This window comes from Lytechinus variegatus, chromosome 12 (assembly GCF_018143015.1).
Source record: "Lytechinus variegatus isolate NC3 chromosome 12, Lvar_3.0, whole genome shotgun sequence".
Taxonomy (NCBI): Eukaryota; Metazoa; Echinodermata; class Echinoidea; order Temnopleuroida; family Toxopneustidae; genus Lytechinus; species Lytechinus variegatus.
In genome coordinates, this window is record NC_054751.1 from 18,127,307 (window position 1) to 18,150,869 (window position 23,563).

The 23,563-nt window shown below is 37.5% G+C and overlaps 1 protein-coding gene across 1 annotated transcript; it reads right to left on the reverse strand.

The window, feature by feature from the left end:
* Window positions 1-23,355, reverse strand: LOC121425597 (neuronal acetylcholine receptor subunit alpha-10-like). The gene is made up of 7 exons (XM_041621708.1): window positions 22,031-23,355; window positions 12,716-12,861; window positions 12,045-12,089; window positions 4,806-4,915; window positions 4,213-4,415; window positions 1,999-2,337; window positions 1-1,480 (listed from the first exon to the last, which is right to left on the reverse strand). The coding sequence occupies exons 1-7, from the start codon at window positions 22,170-22,172 to the stop codon at window positions 879-881; spliced, it is 1,587 nt and encodes a 528-aa protein (XP_041477642.1). The 5' UTR covers window positions 22,173-23,355; the 3' UTR covers window positions 1-878.
* Window positions 23,356-23,563: the final 208 nt, after the last annotated feature.

Genomic DNA, 23,563 nt, shown 5'->3' on the forward strand with positions numbered 1-23,563 from the left:
CCCCTGTAATTTGCATTACCAATGATTTGACTTTCAAATGCACCCACACACACTCCATACAAGACATAAGAATATTTTCGGCCGTGTCAACAAAACACTAAACGACCAGCTGGAAATATTGAGTGCAAACAAGTACTAGTAATTAAATGCACACCATATATCCGATAGACATGATATTCTGTTAAAGCAGATTAGAAATTCACGAGCGTGTTTGAAAATTACATCTGGATTCAGTCAAAATGATGACAACAAAGGAGATGTATATGACAACATAAACAACATAAATACTTATGGAAGAACAAGATAAAATATTATGGATCCCGATGTTTCAATCATACACCCTTAGCTAATACTTTCAACGTGTTTCAAAGTGTTGATTACGCTTCAGCTTTTTGTCATAAATACAGATGGATATACTATGTGCTCGCATCATACAATAACAAAAACATATTTACAAATTATATTCAATCAAACTTTAACTCATATCTACGTGACGATTTCAATCACCAATGATGACGAGATCTTTACCAGTTTTGCATAAACCGTAACCATGGCAATCATAGCCTGCGTTTACATGTTTTTCGGATTGAAATCACAAAGAATGAGTATATGATCTTTAATGAATATGCATCATCGTCGTCAGAACATCATCCACCAGAGGCTCAAGAGTTCTTTTGGACCAGCCCGGAGAGCCAAGAGAAAACTCTTGTGCGAAAAATAGGATAGGTGGCATTCGGCTTTGGCGTAAAACAATATCGTCGTTTTGTTTTCTTGTTGCCCCTTAGAAGCTCGAAATCCCTTTACATTTAGGGAAGGGCTTCTGCCAACAATGAAAGATCGAGAGCGACGCCCTGAGGACGTTTCCACCTGATCTACCTTCATGATGTTACCTGCGTAACAATAATCAAAATGGTTGCAATCATACCAATAAGATAGATAAACATGAAGATTCTATCAACTACCAAAGCCACTTGCTTCCATTCATTATGGCATTTCTCCTCGTTGTCTTTTCGTTTCTGAGTCTCTTTCAGGAATCGGAAATCCTCGTGGATCTTCCGCAAGAGGTTGATTTCCCGCATGCGCATAGAGTTAGAAGAGCTTCGCGTGTGCGTGGAGACTGGTTGCGAACACGGCCTCGAATGTCTGTCGTTGCGATCCAACCTAATGCCGCTACCGCCGTTGCTGTTGGAATCAATGTCCCGGTGCTCTTCCCAGTAGTTCCCGTCATACGAATCCATCTCGTAGTGGTTGAGGAGCCGCGTCCCCTGGCACTGCTGGGACTTTCGGCTCCGGTAGTATATTTCTTGGTTGAAAGATGTCTTCCTCATGAGAACTACCTTGCCGACACGTCCAAGGACGATCTTTCGCAACCAGGGTGGTACAGGACTTGTTTCGGGTCCACGATGGTGCAGATTGAGTACTACGACCGACATCGCCAGCGATAGAGATACCATTACCATGGTAACAGCGTAGTAAATAGCTAATATAGTGAGACAAACAAGAAGATTGGTACAATTATTTCACTGGTCCATTATTTAGTTTTGATGCTTAGGCCTCCGCATGCTTAGGCCTCCGCATAATAATGAAATAAGAGAGGCATTGCTTTGAATATCATTGCTTTGTTGATGGGGAACGTGTACCATGATTTTATCAAGACATGAAGTGGCTCTCGTATCACATGGGGAGGTGTCAATCCGCTTTCTGCTATACTCTCCACCCAGGTAGGATGCAAAAGTAAATGCAGTATGGCCCAGCATTTTTGTGACTTTTACTATAATTTTTTTTTCCATTTCTTTGGACAAAGTATACAAAGAACCAAAGATTAATAGATATTTTCACACAGAAACGTAAGAGAGGTGTCTAATAGTAGGGCAGAAATACACATATTCCAACATCAATGAAATACTGCCAAAACAACAAGAACCAGAAAATAAAGGCACTTGGATAATGTTAAGTGTAAGTAAGTCGCTTCCTCTGTCATAGCTGCCGCCAACTTACCAATGATAGGCACAGCACCAGATGGTGGTAGAAGCTCAGCAACAAGCAATAAGAAGACAGTCAAAGACAGCAGAACTGTGATCCCAAGGCTCACTTTTTCCCCGGACTCTGGAGGCAGGAAGAAACTCAGGAAGGTGGTGGCAGAGATGAGGGTACAGGGCATAATCAGGTTGAAGACGAAGTAGGTTGGGATACGACGGAGGAAGACAGAGTATTCGACGTAACTGTAGAGGATCGGTTCATCATCCAGGTAGATTTGATAAGGTTCTTTGTGCGCGCCGGCGTGGAAGGACGTAATCTCCCACTCACTGGAACTCCGCAGGTACTTCTCAGCAGAACCTGTGACAGAAGGTGAACATAACGGGTTTTCATTGCGTTAGTGATTGCAGGAATTCGCTTGATAACAATAGAAGACATCGTGTGCAGTTGGTGTACCAAAGATATAATTTATTGGATTTTATCCGAGTATATGTAGGCCTATTCATTAATTTGTATAACAATTAAAATATATAAATGAAAAGGCAACATTAATGGGGAAGTAAATTAACATCGCTGATTATTCCAACATAAAGACTAATATAGTTTGTTTGATATAAACCATCAAAAACCAAGACTGAAGACCGACAATGGCAGAATTCATTTCGATTTACGTAAGAAATGTAATTCATCAATTCTGTATGGCGTCATTGACCATCTTTATCCCTCTTAATCTTGGCTCTAGTCGCTAGAGCGCTCCCAAATCCTCGCTTTCTCTGCAAACCATTAATAACTGACTTCATGATGCAGTCATTGCCCCTTCTAATATCAAACAGTCCTTACAATTAATCCCCCCTGATGTTCAAAGTCCTTGTTAATGCTTTGGGAAATAATTTTTCTTTTCTCATGTATGTTTTAATTATTTTGCTTTTTGTGCATTAAAATGTTTTCATGCCAATTATTTTGTTTATTGAAAATTGTATATATAACTGTCTGTATTGTCAACCCCCTAACCCCCTAAACACTCTAAAGTCAGATCAACTTTGGCGTCTCCATTCAGCAAGAAGTTCATTCACTGTTACTTCTTATCTCCATCGGTTTTATTTGTGACAAAATAAGAAAGATCTCTTTAAGCCGATCTGAAACCATGGAAACAGTAGCTGAACGAGGTTGGGCCTAATTTGTGTTAGCTTCCAAGATTTGGGGTATGGAAGAGGGAGTTGGGTAGGACTAGAGTAGGTTGATTTTCCGTTGCATATTACTGGTTTTAATCATTTACTATTTGTCTGTTTATGACAATTACCACAAGGATTTCATATCTTCTCGTGGTCAACTGGTCAAAGCAAACCAAGGGTTTCACGGACACTGATTTATTAGTAAACTATCAACTAAAGTTTGTTAGTGATGCAAACCTTTCAGAGACCACGCCCCTGTCGTAGTAGCGTCTGAATTTGTTTCTTTCTACTCGGTCTGACTAATAAATTCAACTACTACTTCACGTGACTAACAATTTACACCTTTATACTGACCCTTTACACGCGAATAGAGAAACAAAATCATCAAAATCATCATTGTTAATTAAATCATCCATCGCATCATCTGATTATCACCGAAATTAATCAAATTTGAGCGAGAGCGTCGTGTCTTCTGATATCAACACACTCTGTACTGTCGGTAGAGTATCCGAAATGTGAACGTTTAACCAAGTATGTATGGGAATGGCATAAATACACTCTAAATCTAATGGATTTAAAGTAAATCCAGATCGGCTGTGAAGAGTGACCAGCCGAATTTCTGATTTATCTTTAGTCTTTTAAGCCTCTAAAGATTTTAATTCAAATCTTTTATCTTTATAATAAAATCCACAAGTTTTAAATCTGGCTGGTCACTATTTACAGCCTATCGCGATTTATTTTTAATCCTCGGAGTTTAGAGTGTGAGCACCCATGTGGATGTGTTCTTTCTTTTTGCGTTTTTTATTAGATACTAATCTAGACTTAGATTTACTAAAAATAAATGCGTTTCAATAAATAGCTTATCATATTAATTGGAGCCGTCTTGGAAACCCCCGCCCCTAACAATAATAATAAATGAATAAAATAAAGTAAAATGAAATAAAGTGAATGACCCTTTTTCTACCACCTTTATCGTCTTGGTCAGCATGGTCAGTTTGAGGAAAAATCAAGTCACCATTCTTGATCGATGATAAAAAGTATAGAATATTGTAAGCAAACGTACCTGTTCCGTTAAGCATAATCTCATTAGCGCCATGTTGCCAAGGGCCAAAGGTCACAGTACATTTCTGCACATCAAATGGAAAGTTTGTGACGTCCATGGTACAGTGTGTCTTGATGATAGTGGGTGATTGCCAGACTACTTTCCCTGTGTGGTATACACTGCATATTGAATGGGCTGCGTAGTCTTCATATCTACTCCCAGCACTAAAATAACGGATAATGAAACATAATTAGTACGAAGATCAGTTAAGATCCATATACATGTAACATTTTCACTCGATGTTTGTTTGGTCTAATCGGTTACAGAGACGTGCGATAGAAGGGCAACCAATATTAAAGCAACAAACAATCCCATCGTTAATCTGAACCTTGGTCTTTATTCCTCAAAGGGGGATTATTACTCATATCAAAGTTTATTTCATATTTCAGTTATTGTATATAAGAATTTTATACATAAATATTGCATTCCTGAATTTTCACTAAAAAATTAATATGGATTTTATTAATAATGATCTTTCCTTTGCTTAATTATCAGGAATCATATCTTGGTATCAATGAACAGCCATGGTGAAAAGCATTGATTGGGTATCTTACTTGTTATACAGCCATAGGTCCGGCATCCACACCTCGTCCCTTGTAATCTTGAAGTTATTAACGCTGTTATACATGGAAGGTTCCCATACCAGATAGTCATCGTGCCATCTCTGTAAAAGAATGAAAAATGCAAGTGGTAAAAGGATAAATGATAGATTTTTAGGGGATTCGACACTGGCGTAAATATTCGACGTGTGGCCCCCCCCCCAAAAAAAAGTTAAAACAGGTCAGGAAAATGTGTAATATGTTATTTATTTTCTGAAATATTATGGCAAAAGCTGTCTAAAAATTAGATTTCGCTTTTGCTCCCTCATTTTTGGGCTCATTTGGCCACTTCTTTCTATGGAGAGGCAAAATATTAATGAAAAACTACATGAAGGCAATATAGGCCTACGTTCCCTAAAAGGAGAACCATTGTCTCCATGTGTTTCCAAAACTTCAAGATTTATATTCAAATCGAATCTGCGATGAGATCAAGTGAATCTTCCATTTACGTGTCGATCAAAATTGCAGTGACAGCCAAGACTCGACAGCTGTAGCTATGTCATCTGTATTTACACAGGGTACGCAGGGGCAGATACTTGATTTAGTAAATTGAAAAACATATACTGATACATGCAAAGACAACATTTATATGGTCTGAATAATTTATTTGATCTGACTGCTGTTTTTTTTTCACTTTAATTTTATGAACTGTCTATAAATATACTCGACGTGGATTGAGTGAGTGAGAGAGAGAGAAACTGAGGTAGTAGAAGTAAAAAGACAATATATATGCACAACCATACCGAAAATACGACAAACGTGTACATGGATACAAATTAAATTGAATCAATGCTACATTTATTAGTGCCAGGCACGACGCTACCAATAAAAATAACAGTGTACAAAATTTTTTAAAATACCATCTGATTAGGTTTTTTTTGCACGGATAGCCCCCCCCCCAGCCCTCACTATTGAAACCGTTCCACAGCCCCTAGCCGAAGTATGCATCTAACAAAATTCATAAATACACAAATAACACACAAACACATGAATAATCTAAATGATAATGACTTCACACTCATAACGATGGTATAAATAATTGACAAAAAGAAACGGCAGAGTTTGATAAGATTAGGGTTAGAATGGGAGATAGACAGACGGACAGAATTGGCGGATGGAAAAAGGAGGAAACAACAAAGAAAGACCGCTGATATATCAGAGGTGGAAAAGGATGGAGGAAAATGCCAGGATCTCATCCCTTCGCAACCTCAAGAGAAAAACGCTCCAACTACTCAACATGATTTAACTAAAGTTGCCAAGGGCTATTATCTTCCGTCTCGTTTCATTCGGATCATACGCAACGTCAATTTTGATTGATATCTCATGAATAAAGTTTCTTTGGAAGTATTGCAGTGAAATATCCCGCAGGAAACGAAGTATATGAGACATGTGCTAATGCCTATAGCTATGTGGTCTACGGGAATATTTAGGCTTAATACCTGGAACATCCCACAGGAGTCATAAAGAAAGGCTAATCTCACATTTTATGTTAAAGTTGAAGTGAATGGGGAAATACAACCCGTATATAATTCATGGAAATTCCACAACGACTTGATGGTTAAACTAGTCCATTTTTTGGACAGTCAATACGCCATTTTACCACCACATGCATGCACGAACGTAGCTAAGATTCGTTTTGTTTGCTTTGGTTTGGTTATTATTATTTGAAATCAAAGGATACGAATTTTTTTTTATCTTAACATCGCATAAATGGATTACAGTCTTGAAAAAAGTAACAATAATCAGATCCCTCAATCCCCTCACCTTTATGTTTTCAGTCAGGCGCCTATTAGATTATTCGCACACGGGACCCTCTTTGCTTGTGAAAATATGGAGATCATTTGAAAAAAATCCTAATTCTACTGTACACTATGTAATTTAGTTGGTGTACGCTATTGAACATGACGGTAAATAATGACTATACTACATTTTGAAGTTGCATTTTTATTCACACCATAATTACCCCCTCAGCGACCTACATGTAAGACTTTGTGTGCGCATGCGTGTTTAGCTTTCAAATTCATTAGCATCCTCTGTAATCAAATCTCTGAAAATTGGTCAAAATTTCCTATTCTGACTTGTATATCCGCACCAAATATCAACCAACTGGGATTCAAAAGTGTTTTCATATCTAATGATGATTTTCAATGTGCTGTTCATTTATTGTTGATGATGATGATTATTATCATTTTTTTCACTATTCTCACTATGATTATAATTTTCATTATTGCGGTTATTATTATTATCATTATAATAATTATAATAATTAGCATCATCATAATTATCATTATTACCAAATGACGATATTGGAAAATAATAATAAACATCAGTGTTGACAATACGTGGGGGAATATTCTTCTAAAAGGGGTTTACAATCCTAGGTCTGAAATTAATAAATTAGTTTGTCGTGACAGATGGTTAATTTTCTTTTTTTATATTAAGTTTTTTTCCAGGGTCCTTTCTCTTTTTCATCTGACTTCTAGGAAGAGCAGAGCTATTATATCAAAGGCTCTGAATAAGTTATACCATCCGTATCCCCTTATATTTGTTTTTATATCATATTAATACTCGCAACTATTTTATTTTGTGTACACTGTACATTGTTTTTTTTTAATGATAATTTTAATACAGTAAATAGAACCGATCGAAAGCAAGATCCCTCGCAGCAATAATATAAAGAATTTAGAGTTATCATTGATAATATAATCATTGTTTCCGGTGCTTTTACATGTCAATTATGAAGCGGTTTACGTTTGTGTGTGTCTTGCGTGTGGGTATTTGTGTATAGGATTCTCCTACGAACAAAAGTGATTATGTACGTCGTGTATTGCAAAAAGATTGGAAGAAATATTTTAATGAGCACTGACTAATCTAGGTCAGGGTTGTATAGCTTTGAAAGAGAAAGCATGTAACATGTCTTAATTGATAGCCACTTCTTAAAGACACAGTTGGGTTTGTCCTTTTTTAATAACGGGTTGATCGTTTTCGATGTGTTGATGTCAGTAAGAATGATGTTGAGATACTTCGTGCTGACGTTAAATGTAATTATTACTATTCTATGACGTCACCTGTGCCTAAACGCGAAAAGACGAACTTCGTTGCTGTAGCCCATATAATATATTCGATCACGGTAATGGTAATTTGATAATGAAATCATTTTATTGTTTTGTTTCCACATAATCTATGATTTTACAGAAAAAATGAAATCAACATGCTTGATATCCATTATATATTTTCATATATAACCTTAGAATGATGTAGTAAATTCAAATAATAAAAATCGTAATTAATGTACCAAAATCAACATGATTTTGATGAACCGTGTGATTAGCGAATAATGAGGATGATACTTTCTAAGTTATTTTTCAAAGCCCAATAAAATTGGAGCAAGTGTGAACATTTATCTGAAGACTTAAGTGATTCTTTTAAATTACTTTATTTCAACTCAATACTGGTCACTTTCTTGTACATTGTAGTAAAAACCCCAAAGCCCAAATCCACATCTTAAGACATCAGACATGTATCATCGAACTCTACCAATATTTCAATACTATGGGCAGGACGGATGCTCACATGCTAATCGTTCGTAACTGGGTAATCAATAAACATCCGTAACTTGTCTCAGAATAAATACGAGTATGTTAATTCACTGGCACGGTGGTGAAGTTGATAGGGGCTACCGTTCGCAACAAGATGATAATTTGAAAAGAAAAAAAACGTATGCATTAAAAACATGATGGTTACGAGACTTCTCTTGACCCACGGTGCTTTATTGGAACCTTTCAGATTCTTTAAAATACATAGAAAAGTGTAAACTGGAGAGGGGGGATCTACACGAAACACTTTGGGGCTCTTGATATAAAGTAACTTTTTTATTATTATTTCATTGTCTTATGATATGATATGATATAAATCAACAAGTTGAATAAATTGCACTCCGATGGGGGTATTTTGGTACATAATCATGTAAGTTGGTCTATAAATTTTCATAAATGATTTAACTATAAGTAATTCATTACTTGATTACAGTTCACAGAACCGTTTCTACAAATATATATTAAGATGATTTCATTCTCATTCGTCTACTTTGCAAAACATATTTTTATCCATCTACAGTCAAATTTTGTTTTCAAAAACAAAATTAAATCAGAATTGACACCATACACTGTATAGTTACAGTAAATAGAAGACCTCGGCCCGTATTCTGAAGTCAGGTTTAACTTTGGCCATGGTCTAACTCTTGGGCTAAAATTATGGGAAGCCAAAAGTGTCAAAATTCTTATTAATTTGTGTGCTTTCTTATGTTTACTGTGCGCTTTCCTGATTCATAGATGGTGAAGACAATCATCTATTTATACTTCCTTGACAATTATGAATTATTTGAGAGCCAAATGAGCTGAAATATTATATCTCTATACTGTTAGTGATTTATGTAACAATTGGCTATCCATACTTAAACCACAACTTTAAACCTGAGTTTAAGATAAACCCGACTTCAGAATACCGGCCCTGGAGTTCAATATGAATTCGAAATGGTGGAAACCCCATCTTATTTGACAATATCGGACGTCCGATGTTTAGTATTCTAGGATCGTCTTGTGTATGGCTTGCGTCATTCCTATCTATTTGGGGAATAAAATTCGGCAGGTTGTGCTTAGTAAAGTCCAATTTCATTTTGATGGACTTTACTATCTCCTTGTTTTGTTGATGTTGATATGTTTTTATTTTACTGATTTATTTCATTCGAAATAATCTTTCTAGCACGTTAAGTTATTTTGTTTCCAATCAAACATCAGATTATGCGAATAATTATTTATTCATCTGTTTTTATATATTGCAATACTCATGTATTTAATGGTGGTAAGTCAAGGATACAACTCACTTCTGAATCATATATATTAGGATACTATTGTTACTTATTTATATAGGATATGGTGATGCAATTGCACTTATTGCTAGAATAAGGAGAACGAAACTCAAAGTTACTGCTTGTCTTGAACTTATACATCACGGATATTTGGCTCTGTGCGACATCTAATTTGATCTGTCGGCAAATATCCGGTGAACTTTTTAGCTACTCTCTTGAGCCAACATTCAATTTATCAAACTCGTCCAACGAAATCATGTCGTGAAGAGTTCAATTTTAACATTTCGTATTGTGGTAAGTAAGTTTAACAACAACAACAACAACAAATGGAAAACGTACAATTAAAGATTTGAGATTTGATTGCTATCATTTTTCATTTGAAATCATCATACATATTAATTGGGCTTTTCACTTCTACATTGTACGTAAATAAAGTAACAATGACCGGTCCGATCTCCCAACTAAATTTTTAACCTTTCATAAACTTGTCTTAAAGGGGGGGGGGGCATTGCGAAACGTCAGTGGACTTTTCCAATATTATTAGGCTTACATTTGGCAGAATATTTCATGATTTGATTTTGTTTACACGAGTTTTTTTTTTTTTTTTTGAGGTAAGAACACAAGAGGGGATTTCCTGTAAAATTGTATAAAAATATTATTATTTTGTTATTGATGTAATTAAAATTGTAAGATAATCAAAACATACCAAGAAATCATTAAGAATGGCACTCCAAACCAGGACCCCAATGCAGAAAAGTTAACATTAAGGTAACTTTGCCATCCAATGGTAACTTACATGTACATGGAATCCTTGATTCTGATTGGCTGTTGATTAGCGTTACCATGGTAGTTACCATTGGGTGAAAAAGTTACCGTGATGGAAGCTTGTAAGCATTGGCGGCGGAAGCCCAAAAAAATTAGGGGGAGTCTACCTGAAATTTTGTGATGGACACATGTTAAAAAAAATTGACAAGCAAAAGAAAAAAAAAGTCATCAACCTAAATTTTAGGGGGGAGGAAGCAGGAAACAAATTGACAAGCAAAAAAAAAAGAAAAAAAAAGTTATCAGCTAAAAATTTAGGGGAGGATCGTCCCCCTTCATTTTTTTTTTTTGGGGGGGGCCCCCCCCCCCCCCCTCCCCCGCTTCGGCCGCCTATGCTTTTAAGCACCGGGGCCCTGGTAGGTGTTTCATAAAGCCAAGAGCGACTTTATACTGGAACGACTGGTGAATCTAATGGTGAATATCATTTACCACGAGATACATGTAGGATCACCAGTCGTTCTAACGTGACAGTAACTTACGAACAGCTCTACAGAAGCCTGTTGAATATAACTTTTTGCCTGAGAAAATTCTGGTAAAAACTGAAAACTAAGGTTAGTCTGATTTCCGCCATTGACTTTAGCACAGGCCAAAAACTCCGGTAAAAACAACCTGAGTTTTCTCAGGTAAAAAGTTTTATGCAACGGGCCCCGGGATACATCACATGGCACAAGAATGGACAATAAGTCGCGCGTAAGATCATTCGCAAAACATTCCGAACAGCTGTATAAACCACTCACATGTGAAAGAGCTAATCAGGTCCCTAATCACTCTCCTCTCAGAGTGAGACGAGGGGCCAGTCTTTTTGGAGTGGGATTTACATCTAGTGAGAGTGCATTATTCCAGAGTGAAAATGTCAATTTTCAGACATTATCGCTCCAGAAGGAGCTATAGTGGGTGTGACATCTTTTGAGAGTGCATTTTCACTCCAGAAGGAGCTCTTATGCACTTTCAAAAGATTATTCATTTCATTCTAGAACAAACAAAAATGCATCTTGTTTTTTACCCATCTGACGACTTTCAGTTTAATTCACTGATTGCAATATTGTATGGTCTTTTTTATCACCTCCTCACTTTGTCGCATATTTTCCATTAACTTGTTCACCGAATACGAAGCTCTGTCCCTGGATGTTCATTACGACACCGCCTCTTATGAAAAGGATTTCTATAGTGGAGCGTTGTGGCCCAGTGAATAAGTCTTCTGACTATGAAACAGAGGGTCGTGGGTTCGAATCCCAGCCATGGCGTAATTTCCGTCGGCAAGAAATTTATCCACATTGTGCTGCACTCCACCCAGGCGAGGTGAATGCGTTCCCGGCAGAATTGATGCCTTGAATGCATGAGCGCTGAAAGGCAGCTCGAGCTAAAGCCGGGGTAATAATAATAATAACATCGCGCCTCGGAATGGAAAATTTCTAGATAGATGGAGCTATATAAATGCTTATTATTATTAGTAGTAGTAGTATAAATATTATTATCATTATTATTATATTAATTCAAACACTTACCATGGTCAACCAGGCGTTGATTTTAAAAGTCTCCAGTCGTTCATCCTGTTAAAATCAGTAATTCGGAGAAGTTTTTACAGTAAATGGAAAATAATCTTAACACATTAAAGCTGCACAATAATGATTTTTCCAATTAACATTCAATATTTCTTATCAGAGATATTTCGAAACTTGCTATCTTAAAGCATTTTTACCCTTTAATTTAATATGTGAAATGAAAAAAAAGAAAGAAAGTGTAGAGATACACTGTTGGTTGTAATTTTACGATAATGAGATCATTAATAAGCTCTTAAAAACGGAATATGCTCTGGAATTCTTTATTTCTAGTTATTAAAATGAATAGTCTATCGTTGATTCCATTGTTGAAAATGGAATCAAGTGTTAACTTTATTGGACGGTGTTTTTCTACAAGAGTATGAAAACATATAAATGCAATTTAGAGAAATTCTTCAAAGAATTAAGTTTGATTTAAATTTAATCTTTAGTAGAGCGACACGTTCAATGCGTTATAGTAAACCACCCATCATAACATCTAGTGATTTGACTGCAAGCATACTGATTTTTTAGTAAAACTTTATTATTTGTTAAACTTTATTATTTGTTAACACCCCCCCCCCCAATATTCCCGCGAAGTAGATAAATTACGATTGGAGAATATTTCCATATCTTACCACATCCAGGACCTGGGCAACGAAAAATTGCATCTCGACGAGGGTTGTTTGGGAGATATTTTTGACCGGTCGAATCGACTTGTCGTATCGACCGTTCGAAAACAGATCCGAACGAAGATTCATATGGTCACGTGACCCCGAGGCTCCTGTAGAGTGGAAGAGATAAAAAGGAAAGGGTATACAACAGTCAGCTGTGTTGATACCATGGGGAGTTAAATATGGGTGTTTAAAGGGAAGGTATGTCGGTTACTTTCTTTCTTTATGGAGTATGATAAAAGAAAATTTTTCATCTTGATTAATCCCCATCCCCTCTCTTTCCGCTTGTTTCTTTCTCTCTATCTCCTGTCAAAACCTGAATGCAACATTAACCGTGTTAGCAGTTGATTACAAACTGTGAATAAGAATAAACAATTTTACCACCACCCTACCAAATGGGAAACAATATTGAGAACATATAGTAGGCAGATAGTTCTCCACGGATATTTTGCAGGTCTAAGACAAGGCCTACCAAATATCTAATATTTATATGATTTTCCACTATGACAGTTCATTTTCACCCCCTCGTTTAATACAACAAAAATGTAAGCTGTGCCTCTGGTTGCGCTTTTGGTAAATGCGCAACTCGACATTTTCAACGTATTCCCTTGGGAAATATCTTGGGGAGATATCTTACAGGCCGTCATTTACGTCACAAATTAGCGTTGATAGTAAAAACTATTATGGCATGCATGGTCTCAACCAAAGACGCTTAAATGTGTAAACTTCGAATGCACTATTGGGAAGTCATACCAACAATGGGGGAATCAAAACCTCCTTAAATTCTGTTCTGCATAGAAACGGTAACGTTGTCTACTTATAGGCTTACACATTTTTGTTCTATTTCAGAAATTTGTGTGCCTCATTATTGTAATAACTTTAAGTGATTGCGTTGCCACTGGTTGCGTTTCATTGTGATTAAGTGCGCCACCCGTTTCACTCGCATTGTCCCGGGGGAAATCTCGGGAGAATATCTCACATCCCGTCACTTACCAGGCCTACGCCAATTATTAGCATGGATTAGGGAAATCTGTTGATACACTTGCTACCGATGAAACCCTTATACCTCGGGTGCACTTAGAGAATGTATTGTGTTTGTGGCACAATATTTATGCATAAAAGTTGTATTTAAACCAAGTTATATAGTATCTATATAGTTAATAGTGTTTCATAACGTAATATAGCTGTGCGAGAATTACTTGAATATGCATTCATAATATTTATTCAACATTTATGATCACATAAATCTAGTAATTATCTAAACAATTGCTCCTTGGCAGTACACGGTTTCTTGAAGCAAATACGAACCAATTAGTATCGCGTTTTCCCTTTATTGGGATTATCCCAGTAGCTAGAATATTTTTTTTATAAGGATGTTATATCCCTTTGAAGGTTGTTTAGACGGATTATGGTCTTAAGCGAGCGAGAATATCGGATGGCATCTTTGGAAATGTGAAAGTTCATTCTCGCCGCCCGACCGCTTTCATTGCTATAAGGCTTACTATTCTAAGATGGATGATGGGAGCGTTACTACGTTACCACGACAATAACGATCTAACTTAAGAGAAAACATTGCTACATTTCATTTCCATCATCTTTTTTTTCATTCACTTTGTATACCCCCGTCCTTCTTGGATAAGGGAAGGCATGGGACCCCTTGAGATTGACAAGTGCCATCGTGTAGAGAAAGGGAAGTGGATGAGGAGTCTAAGCTCCGTTGGTTGTTACGTGAGTCGAATCAGCAACTGGTACGACATGGGTTCATCTAGAAGATTGCGAGTGGGGGTCACGTGTGTAAGGAGGTTAATTTCGGTAAATGGCACATTTCTGTAAACTACCCACTTGGGAACCTCGTGAAACAAATTCATAATATAATCCTCGTACACACAACACATACATACAAATATCTAAACGTTACGGTGCGAATCGAAATATTCAAGAAATGTGTTTTACAGTTTTGTGTTGCTAGAAATTTGGACAACCGTGGATCTCACGAAATGTTACCTTATTGCGACTAATCATCATGATCAGTGTGGACTGAGTACTTTTCAACTGTAATCCTATATGCAAATGCATACATGTGTTTGCTGCCGGTCCTCCCCACATAGAAAAAAAATCAGCCTTCGTGCAGAGCTATCAAGATACATACGACCAAGTAATCAGATACAAAGTAACAAATTTGAAGATGCAGCTTAGTTACTTTGACGCGCTGATTTTTTTTTTCATCTGCCTTCTCACCATCCCTTCATTACGTCATTGCATTCCCCGCGTCTATAATCCCTTAATTATTTTTGTTTTTTGCTGTATGATGATGATCATCATTATCATCATCATCATCATTATCATCATTATCATTATCATCATCATCATCATTATTATCATCATCATCAAGTTTCAACTTGTTCACTTTCATCGTGTACTTTTTCCATCTTTAACTTCGTAAAGGCATTTGACAGCTGTTTCAGTGAATCTATGGATTGCGGTGTTCCTTGCATTTATATTCTCCAAATGATCGCTATTTCCAACACTCCGATGCGGAACTTTCTTGATTTATTTATCTATACATTCATACATTTTGAATTGACGTTAGAAAGGTTCAGCAAAATAAAAGAACGGATGCATGCAGCCCCCGGATATAGCTTAAATAAGTTAGGACTATACGGATAATGTGAGGATCTAAATGCATGGAAAGGAATATTTGGAAGAAGTACTGAGCGGAAATTTGAAATACGGTGTAACTAAAGGCATGTCAGGGGTGTTAAATTTTAAGGTTTTCTTCCAACTTCAGTTTCCACGATATGAAATTATTTTATTTGTCAATGCAATACAATAGCCAAAAGTGGGTGTTGGCAAAGGTATATGCTACAAATTATGAATGAAACTCTTCGATGAACCAAGCACACTCAGAATTCCACGGCCAAACGTGCCAAAGGACATGAAGGATAGCATCATGCATTCAGGTGTGCATCCAAGAGTAAAGACCGCCTCAATCAAAGATAGCCGGAGGGTATAATTCCATTAATGAACGTTTGAATGTAATATCTTGAAATTTGGAGAATACCCCTGATTAATCACACATACACTTCATCGTTCCTTATTTTCTTCGTTCACGTCGTTTAGAGAGTTAATAATCACATTGAGATAACTTCGCCCATTCGAATATTGAAACTCTTTCATAAAAAAGGTATATTTTACGTGCTACACATAAGGATGGCATGAAAAAGGTGTAAGAGAGATCCCTTTAAAAGCCATTCGTCTCATAAAAAAATGCCATTTTGGAATTGGATTCTTTTAAGACCAGGTTATGAGAAAGCCCAAACTTAATAGAAAAGCACTTAGAAGAAAGCGAGTGATGACGAAATAGGCAGGCATAAACTGAATCAAATAGACGTAAAATATGAGGAAATTTGAACTGTTCGGCATTGTCACACATCACCGACAATGCTGTCGATAGCAGCTGTCGATAGCAGTTCGAAACATCTTGCTATTTATTTTCAGAAAGAAATTCATGTGAGAACCTGGAGAAGACATTTGAAAAATTAAATTGGATAGGAGTCCCCAGACTTTATTCGCCTAAGACTTATAAAGGGAATTAGAGCCATCTTGCATTGGGCCTAATTCTATTTAGCATGTTCATTTGCTAATAGATCTGATTTTCAGCCTTCAGAGGCCGAATTCATATTGTGTATTCAATTATTCATCGAAGCATTGAAGACTAAAACACGTGATAAACTTAAGGCCCACTTTTTAAAAGAAGAATTCCGACAGAGACAATGCATGCACACTAAGAATTTAAAACAATTAAATGAATATCAGTGACTGCGCATGCTGCACGATATTATATGAAGGGTGTTCTTTATGTTTGTTTTTAAGGGTTGCTGATGAAATATAATGTGAGAGTTACACCAACATGCAGTTCTCGCCGCGTCAAAGAAAAATAGCCATGACGCAGTGGGAACTGCTTCAACGTACTGAGAGCGTAGCGGGAGCGCCGTCTGGACAGTGCGCAGTAATGACGCAGTAAGGACCCAATAACACCTTCACCAATGTAGCGTAGACCGAGAGGGCACGGGAAGAACGTTGCAACATATGTGTCCATGTCTACTGCACTGCTACTACGCGACCATCACACACACCCAGTAGACGCTACGTTCAAATATAACAAGGTACAATCTACTGGAAGTAGTCAACGTAGCGGGAACATAGCATAGACCGCTTTTGCGCGCAACGTAAACTTAGTGGGAACTTCACAAGGACCTGGCGCGGACGTAACATTTTTTTTGTAGAAAATCAACTGAAGCTGGCACCAGGTGCTTCGAAATTTCAACAACGTAGCGAGAACTTCATCTGATGTATAGGACAAAGTGACAACTGAATGTGCGTGGCGGCCGTGCAGTAGACTTGGTCAGAGTTGTTGCTGATTCTTTACCCCCATTACACCAACACTACGTCCATGCAGCTCTCGCTACGTCAAAGAAAAATGGCCACGACTTAGTGGGAACTGCTGCAGCGTACTGAGAGCGTAGCGAGAACTGTTATTGACGTGGCATAGTCTGCATGACCTCCGGAGACAAATTTTTCGCTACGTGGACTTTGAACATGTCCAAAGTCCGCGTAGTGGAAGCGCCGTCTGAACCGAGCGTAGTAATGACGCAGTAAAGACCTACCAACAGCTTCATAGACGTAGCGGACACCAAAAGAACGTGGCAACAACTCTGTCCATGTCTACGTTCAGCCACACCTTATCATTATTTTTTTTTTAATTTGTTTTTGTCTATGTTTTCAATCTTTTATTTTGATTACGATTTGTGTTATGTTAACTATTTCATTATACTCATTTTCTGTTATTTATTTATTTACTATGTATGTGTTCTGCTTTTCTTATCATGTTTATGTTTCTTTTATTCGTGGAGGGCTCCGTTGTAAACCAGTTTTTAACTGAACCGGACTACCCTCCACTGTTGTTTTTATCGATTTTTTGTTAAATAAAACATGAATACGAATACGAATAATACTGTACTGCCACTACGCGGCCACCACATAAACTCGGTTGGCTCTACGTCCAAATAGACGAAGGTACAGAAAGTCGCACAATCTGCTGGATGTAGTCAGAACGTAGCGGGAACCGTTTCGACGCAGCATGCACCGGCTCTGCGCGCAGAATGAACTTAGTGGGCACACCACACACGCAGCATAAACGTCACAATAACGTGGTGCAAAAGTAGCACGCACGCGACAATTTAACATCTTTCGAGAAATTCAAACAAAGTTGGCGCCACGTCCCAGGGTTTCTTCTGAACTTCAAAAACGTAGCGGAAACTTCGTCTGGTGTAATGGGGGTATTACCTTCCGCCACGTCTATGCTACGTCTTTGGAGCTGTTAGTGGGTCCTTGCTGCGTCGTTACTATGCACTGTTTAGACGGCGCTCCTGCTACGTGGGCTTTGGACAAGTTAAAAGTCCACGTATCGAAAAATGTGTCTCCGGAGATCATGCAGACTATGTCACGTCAATAGCAGTTCTCGCTACGCTCTCAGTACGTTGTAGCAGCTACCACTGCGTCATGGTCATTTTTCGTTGCGGTAGCGGTAACTGCATGGACTAGCGTTGGTGTAAAGGTTGGTGTCAATCTACATTCTGACCAACGAAAACGACTCCAAACAGACCGACTGTATAACATCGGTAATAACGACGGCGAGGGGCGTTGGCCCCTACTATTTCAGTCAAACGTGAAAATTAGTTTGATTGTAGTTGTAAGGATGTAAAGCTCTCCCACTTTCAACTCATCCGCCATGCATGCACAATTTCAAATTGTTCCACGGCCCCTGAGAACGTAATATCTCCGTCGGGCTGGGGTCTGTGTCGCCGTTGTGGTAGTATTATCATCTCATGTATAGATGGGCCTCTTTGTAGGGATTAACCTCCAGATATTGAAACCATTACAGTTCTAGACCATAATGGTGATTAGCCGCACAATTCGCTTAGAGTGATTGACGAAGGTAAGTCGGATTTAATTGAAACCTTATGAGACAGTACGAAGACAATGATAGAAGGAACTTAAAGAATAAAACGATGATCTTTCCCCTAATCCAGATCACTCTAGGAGTTCGTTACCTTTCTGTTTTATTCCATTTAACACAAATAATATGATTACTTCGATTTTCTCATGACATCTTGCTCATCTTAACATTACGAAATACGTTGAACAATACACACACGTAAATACCGACATGACTGCGGCAACATTGAACACAAACAAACGCATGCACTCCCACAATTATATCTTATCATGAATATAAATTATGCTCAAAAGAGTATCACTATACTTTCCTTCATATTCAAAGAATATCTAGATTTAAAGTCGATCCATTAGATTCGAGAGCTAATTCAATCGGTTACACGGGACAATAAAGTTCATCCCTGAAATTATACATTTTTTGGAGAAAATATAATATATAATTTTGTAAAATGAATGAGAGCTACAATGTATCTCCGCCATGAATTTTCGATCCGACCATCCAATTCGCGAGTGACGAGTATCAACTTCGATGGCATTGAAATAGGAAGATTACATTTGTGCACTCATCTATTTGCATAACTACGTATAATGATATTTAGCACCTAAAGCCCACCTACGTGCCTACAAGATTGCGATAGCAAATATTAAAATGACACCCGGCCATGAGATGTTACATTTAAGAAATTGTATTTTTCTAATGAAAGATTGGCATACTTAGTGTAGAGGGGAGGGGTCCAGGACGCCCGACTGACTGTTGTCAGACAGTATTTCAAAAACATAAACATGATAAAGACGGAGAAAAGGGCAGAGGGAAATGGTGTATTTGCCCCCTTCGATCCGCCCATCCCCTTCTTCTCACACCCCTTGTTACCTTAGCCCTTTTATCATGTTTATAAAGGATGGTGGTCCACAGATACATATTCCAGTTTATGATTTTCCACCTAACATCATATTATAATTACAATGAAAAGGTTGTTGACCCCAATACATGATGCGGAATGAGTTAACCCCATTATGAAATGTCCTAATGATTAATCTATCATGTATATTATTTGTACCACTCGTTCAAATTAAACATTTTCTTTTTAAGTTTAATTATGTTTCTGATCCGTTACCTTCAAATCTATTCTCCTTTAAAGTACACATTTGAGACTTTGTGGATAGAAATTCTGAATAGAGCAATAATTCACTGTATTTGATCCCTAGTAATGGCACATATTTTCATAGAGATAAAATAATTTTCATATGTATATTGTTTCTTTCCCACTTCCATTTCTTATTCAGTTTATTTGCTTTGGTTATTGTGTATACAGTTATTGGGCCATATCAAGGAGTTAACCTTTTGATTGTATCTGCCATGCATCCGTGGTCTTGCATGCGCCTTGCATTAATTTTAGTAAGCAAATATTAAGATACAGTAAAACATATTACATCGATGTTCGTTGATTATTGAAAAGGTTAAATTGTCAATACAGTTTTATAAATCAAACTCCAAGCGTTAAATGAATACGAATTGTGATTTTCTTTCGAAACTAATAAAAAGAAATGCTAATGGTGTTCTGTTTGTTACTCTGGCATATTGGGTTGACATACAGACTGTCAATACTATGAATACAAAGCACGTCATATATTTTGTGTCTTTGTGTCTTTTCGCCTTATGTTTTTAAAGAAAACAAGTGTTCTTTGTCAATTCTAAAAGAGCAACACTACGCCGAATTGCATAAAATATGTCGTGTAGTTATCAACCATATCGCGGAGTGTTCATCAGGTGGTTGGTCGAACCATAGGCAATGATATTCAGAGCGAGTCGCCAAAAATGATAAGGCGGCTGCCAAAATTCTTATCTTATCTGGAAAAGGCGTGGATAACGTATACCGCTAAACCTTTTCTTCTCCCATTAGAAAGAAAGGGCGCCCCATTGGCAAAGGGTACATAAGTCAACCGGTTGATACCCGGAATAAAATGAACTAAATTGAAAGGGAATGCCAACTCTGAAAATACCATTACCCGAACTCTTTGGCTTGGATAGAAAGGGGGGATATAAGAAGTATTCCTTAATCATGTCAGCGAAGTGTTATGCAAGACCTGATGCCAAAATGAACTCAATGAGCATATTATTGACTATAATCACTTAGACATAGATAAAGAATTACGTTACGCGATATTCTTTCTGCATGTTCCGTTTAAGGCTGATTTTATTATTTTCTATTATTATTTATTTATTCATATTTCACCAGGGTAGCTCATTCAACAAAAGTTGATCTTCCATGAGGCCCTGGATAACAAACATTGATACATTGTTAAGTAGAAGATCTTACTAAAATATTTAGATCATTCTGTTAATTCCTGTAAGAGATTATTTTTCAGAATAAAGATAAATGTTTAATTTTGGAATTTGACTGCTTTCGAACCCGAAACTAGATGTTGTGAAATGTCACATACTGCTCTGAGATTCAATGTATTCATCATTGTGAATGGCAAATCTTATATCTTACCTGTGCATGCTGAAGCCACAGACGAAATTGACTAACTTATTTTTCGCCGGCCTTTCTTTTCTGTTATTCACGTGAATGTGAACACATTCCTTTAATACATACATACATATTTTATAAGAGGAAATTTGAGACATAATATGTATACAGATTATCTGTCACGGAAAAATTTTGAACTATACTTTGTGTTAAGAAATGTTAAAATGGTACTGGCTGTTGTCGTGGGAAGGTGTAGGTTTAGGGCAAAGGCTCTAGCTGAAACTTACATACATGTACTTAGCTTATAAATATTATATGTCTGCGAAGGGTGTCATAAGGTACTAAACACATTGCATCTAATTGGTTCATATCAAAACAGTTAAAATCACCAAATTATTTGCTTCATGAAATGCCCTCCACGAGCCATTAAACAACCGATACGGGACTCTGATATTATGGCCCGTATTCTGAAGTCAGGTTTAACTTAGACCATGGTCTAACTCTGTGCCGAAATTATGGGAAGCCAAATGTTTCAAAATTTTGTTTACAGTGATTGCTTTTCATGTTTACTGTGGTCTTCACAAGTTCTTTAATGGTGAAGACAACTGTCATACTTATCCTTCCCAGGTAGTTAATAATATTTTGGGAATCAAATGAGATGATACACTGAACCGCTACTATCAGAGATTTATGTAACAACTGGCTTTCCATTGTTAAACCACCACTTAAAACCAGAGTTTAAATTAAACCCGGCTTCAGAATGCGGGTCTAAGTTAATCTAAATTCATACCTCCTGTAGCGTTAGAGTTGTTTGAAGAATTCTGTGTGGTATTTACGCTGTCTTGTGCTGAGACAGCAGGGATGGTCAGACAGACTAACAAAAGAAACATGATGAAAAACAACAAGCGATCGTGGGGCAGATCCTTGTTCATGCCGCCGAATCTCAAACTATAGTTCCTGATGACACAACTATGATCATATCATGTACAGTAGCCACAATGAGTTTAATACCATATCAACGGTGCCCAATGTCAATAACGGTTAGAGCGAGAGAAGAACATTGGCTCTTCCTCGTGATAAATCCAATAAATTATGTTGGTTCAAGAAAAAGAATCGGCTTTTGGAATAGGTTTTAGTGCGTTCTTCTGCAGATTCCCGGACATTCTGTCCATGTATAATCCGAAATGAATGATCCGTGTGTCCTATCCATATGTAACCCGACAATAATAATCCGCCTGTCACGAGTTTCTCTTCATGCTTCGTCACTCCCGAGGAAGATAGTACCATCATTAATAATTTAGTTTCCCTCTTTACATCCAAGGTATCTTCATTTCAAGTGTGCAGCCTATATAATTAAAGTAATGAAGCGGCTATATTGCGATGCAAACAGAATGCTCTATCATCATTAAATGGTTGGAGAAGACTACGCCGAAATTGGGATATTGGGTAAAGCAAAGTTTCTGTTTCACCATGCCGAAAATATTGCACATTGTCTAAAAGTCCGTACTTCACACCCCAACGGCACCTCTAGATAAGTCACGTGATGCTATCTTTGTTATATGACGTTTTCCACTGTAAACATCCTTTGCGAAACCTTGGAAGTTGGTAGCAGATTGATACATGTGAGTTATCACAACTTCATTTAGCCATAAATGGACGAATTGTTAAAAAGTGAACTCTTCCCGTGTAACGTTAACAAATGTTTATGTTTTAAGATGACACGCGAATACACGCTAGAAAGAATCGCCTCACATGGCAAAAATGCCATTATGGCATAGAAAAGGTGGAAGTAAACGTCCTAGCTGATGATGGGATATGAAATAGTAAAGCACGTAGCAGTTACTTATTCCAAACTTTTAGACTTCACAACATGCATCGCTACAACATGAGAGTGAAGGAAAAGATTACATAGATATCTATATTCACAGAATCTGCATGAGCTTAAGAAACATCATATTTCATAGTGCGGCCGACAACCCTGCTTAATATGTCCTGGTATATAATTCCACCGACGGAGCATTTAACCTTTCCCGCGCTTTGATGTATCGTCTGCACAGCGTGTGTGATATACTACCAACAATCTAGGCTCTTTTTTCTCTCTCTCTCTAACGGTCATGGCGCGCGTGTGTCGTCTACTCCTGCTGCCCCCCTCATGTGGAGATGCCCCATGCTGCTGGGGCTCTCTGCCGGCCTGATTCTAATTAATATTGTGACGAATCTCACTTCTCAAACGAAGGTTGGAGACCAAAGTTGAAGATGACCGTCTGTCTGTCGAATGGATTTATATCCATTTCTTCATATGCTAAGAGCTGTCTTGAATATT

Coding starts and splice junctions, on each gene's coding strand:
- LOC121425597 (XM_041621708.1), bottom strand. CDS start 22,172: ATGAACAAGGATCTGCCCCACGATCGCTTGTTGTTTTTCATCATGTTT. Junction 12,862..22,030: donor CAACTCTAACGCTACAGGAG/GTATGAATTTAG, acceptor TCCACTCTACAG/GAGCCTCGGGGTCACGTGAC. Junction 4,416..4,805: donor GACCTATGGCTGTATAACAA/GTAAGATACCCA, acceptor CCGTTATTTTAG/TGCTGGGAGTAGATATGAAG.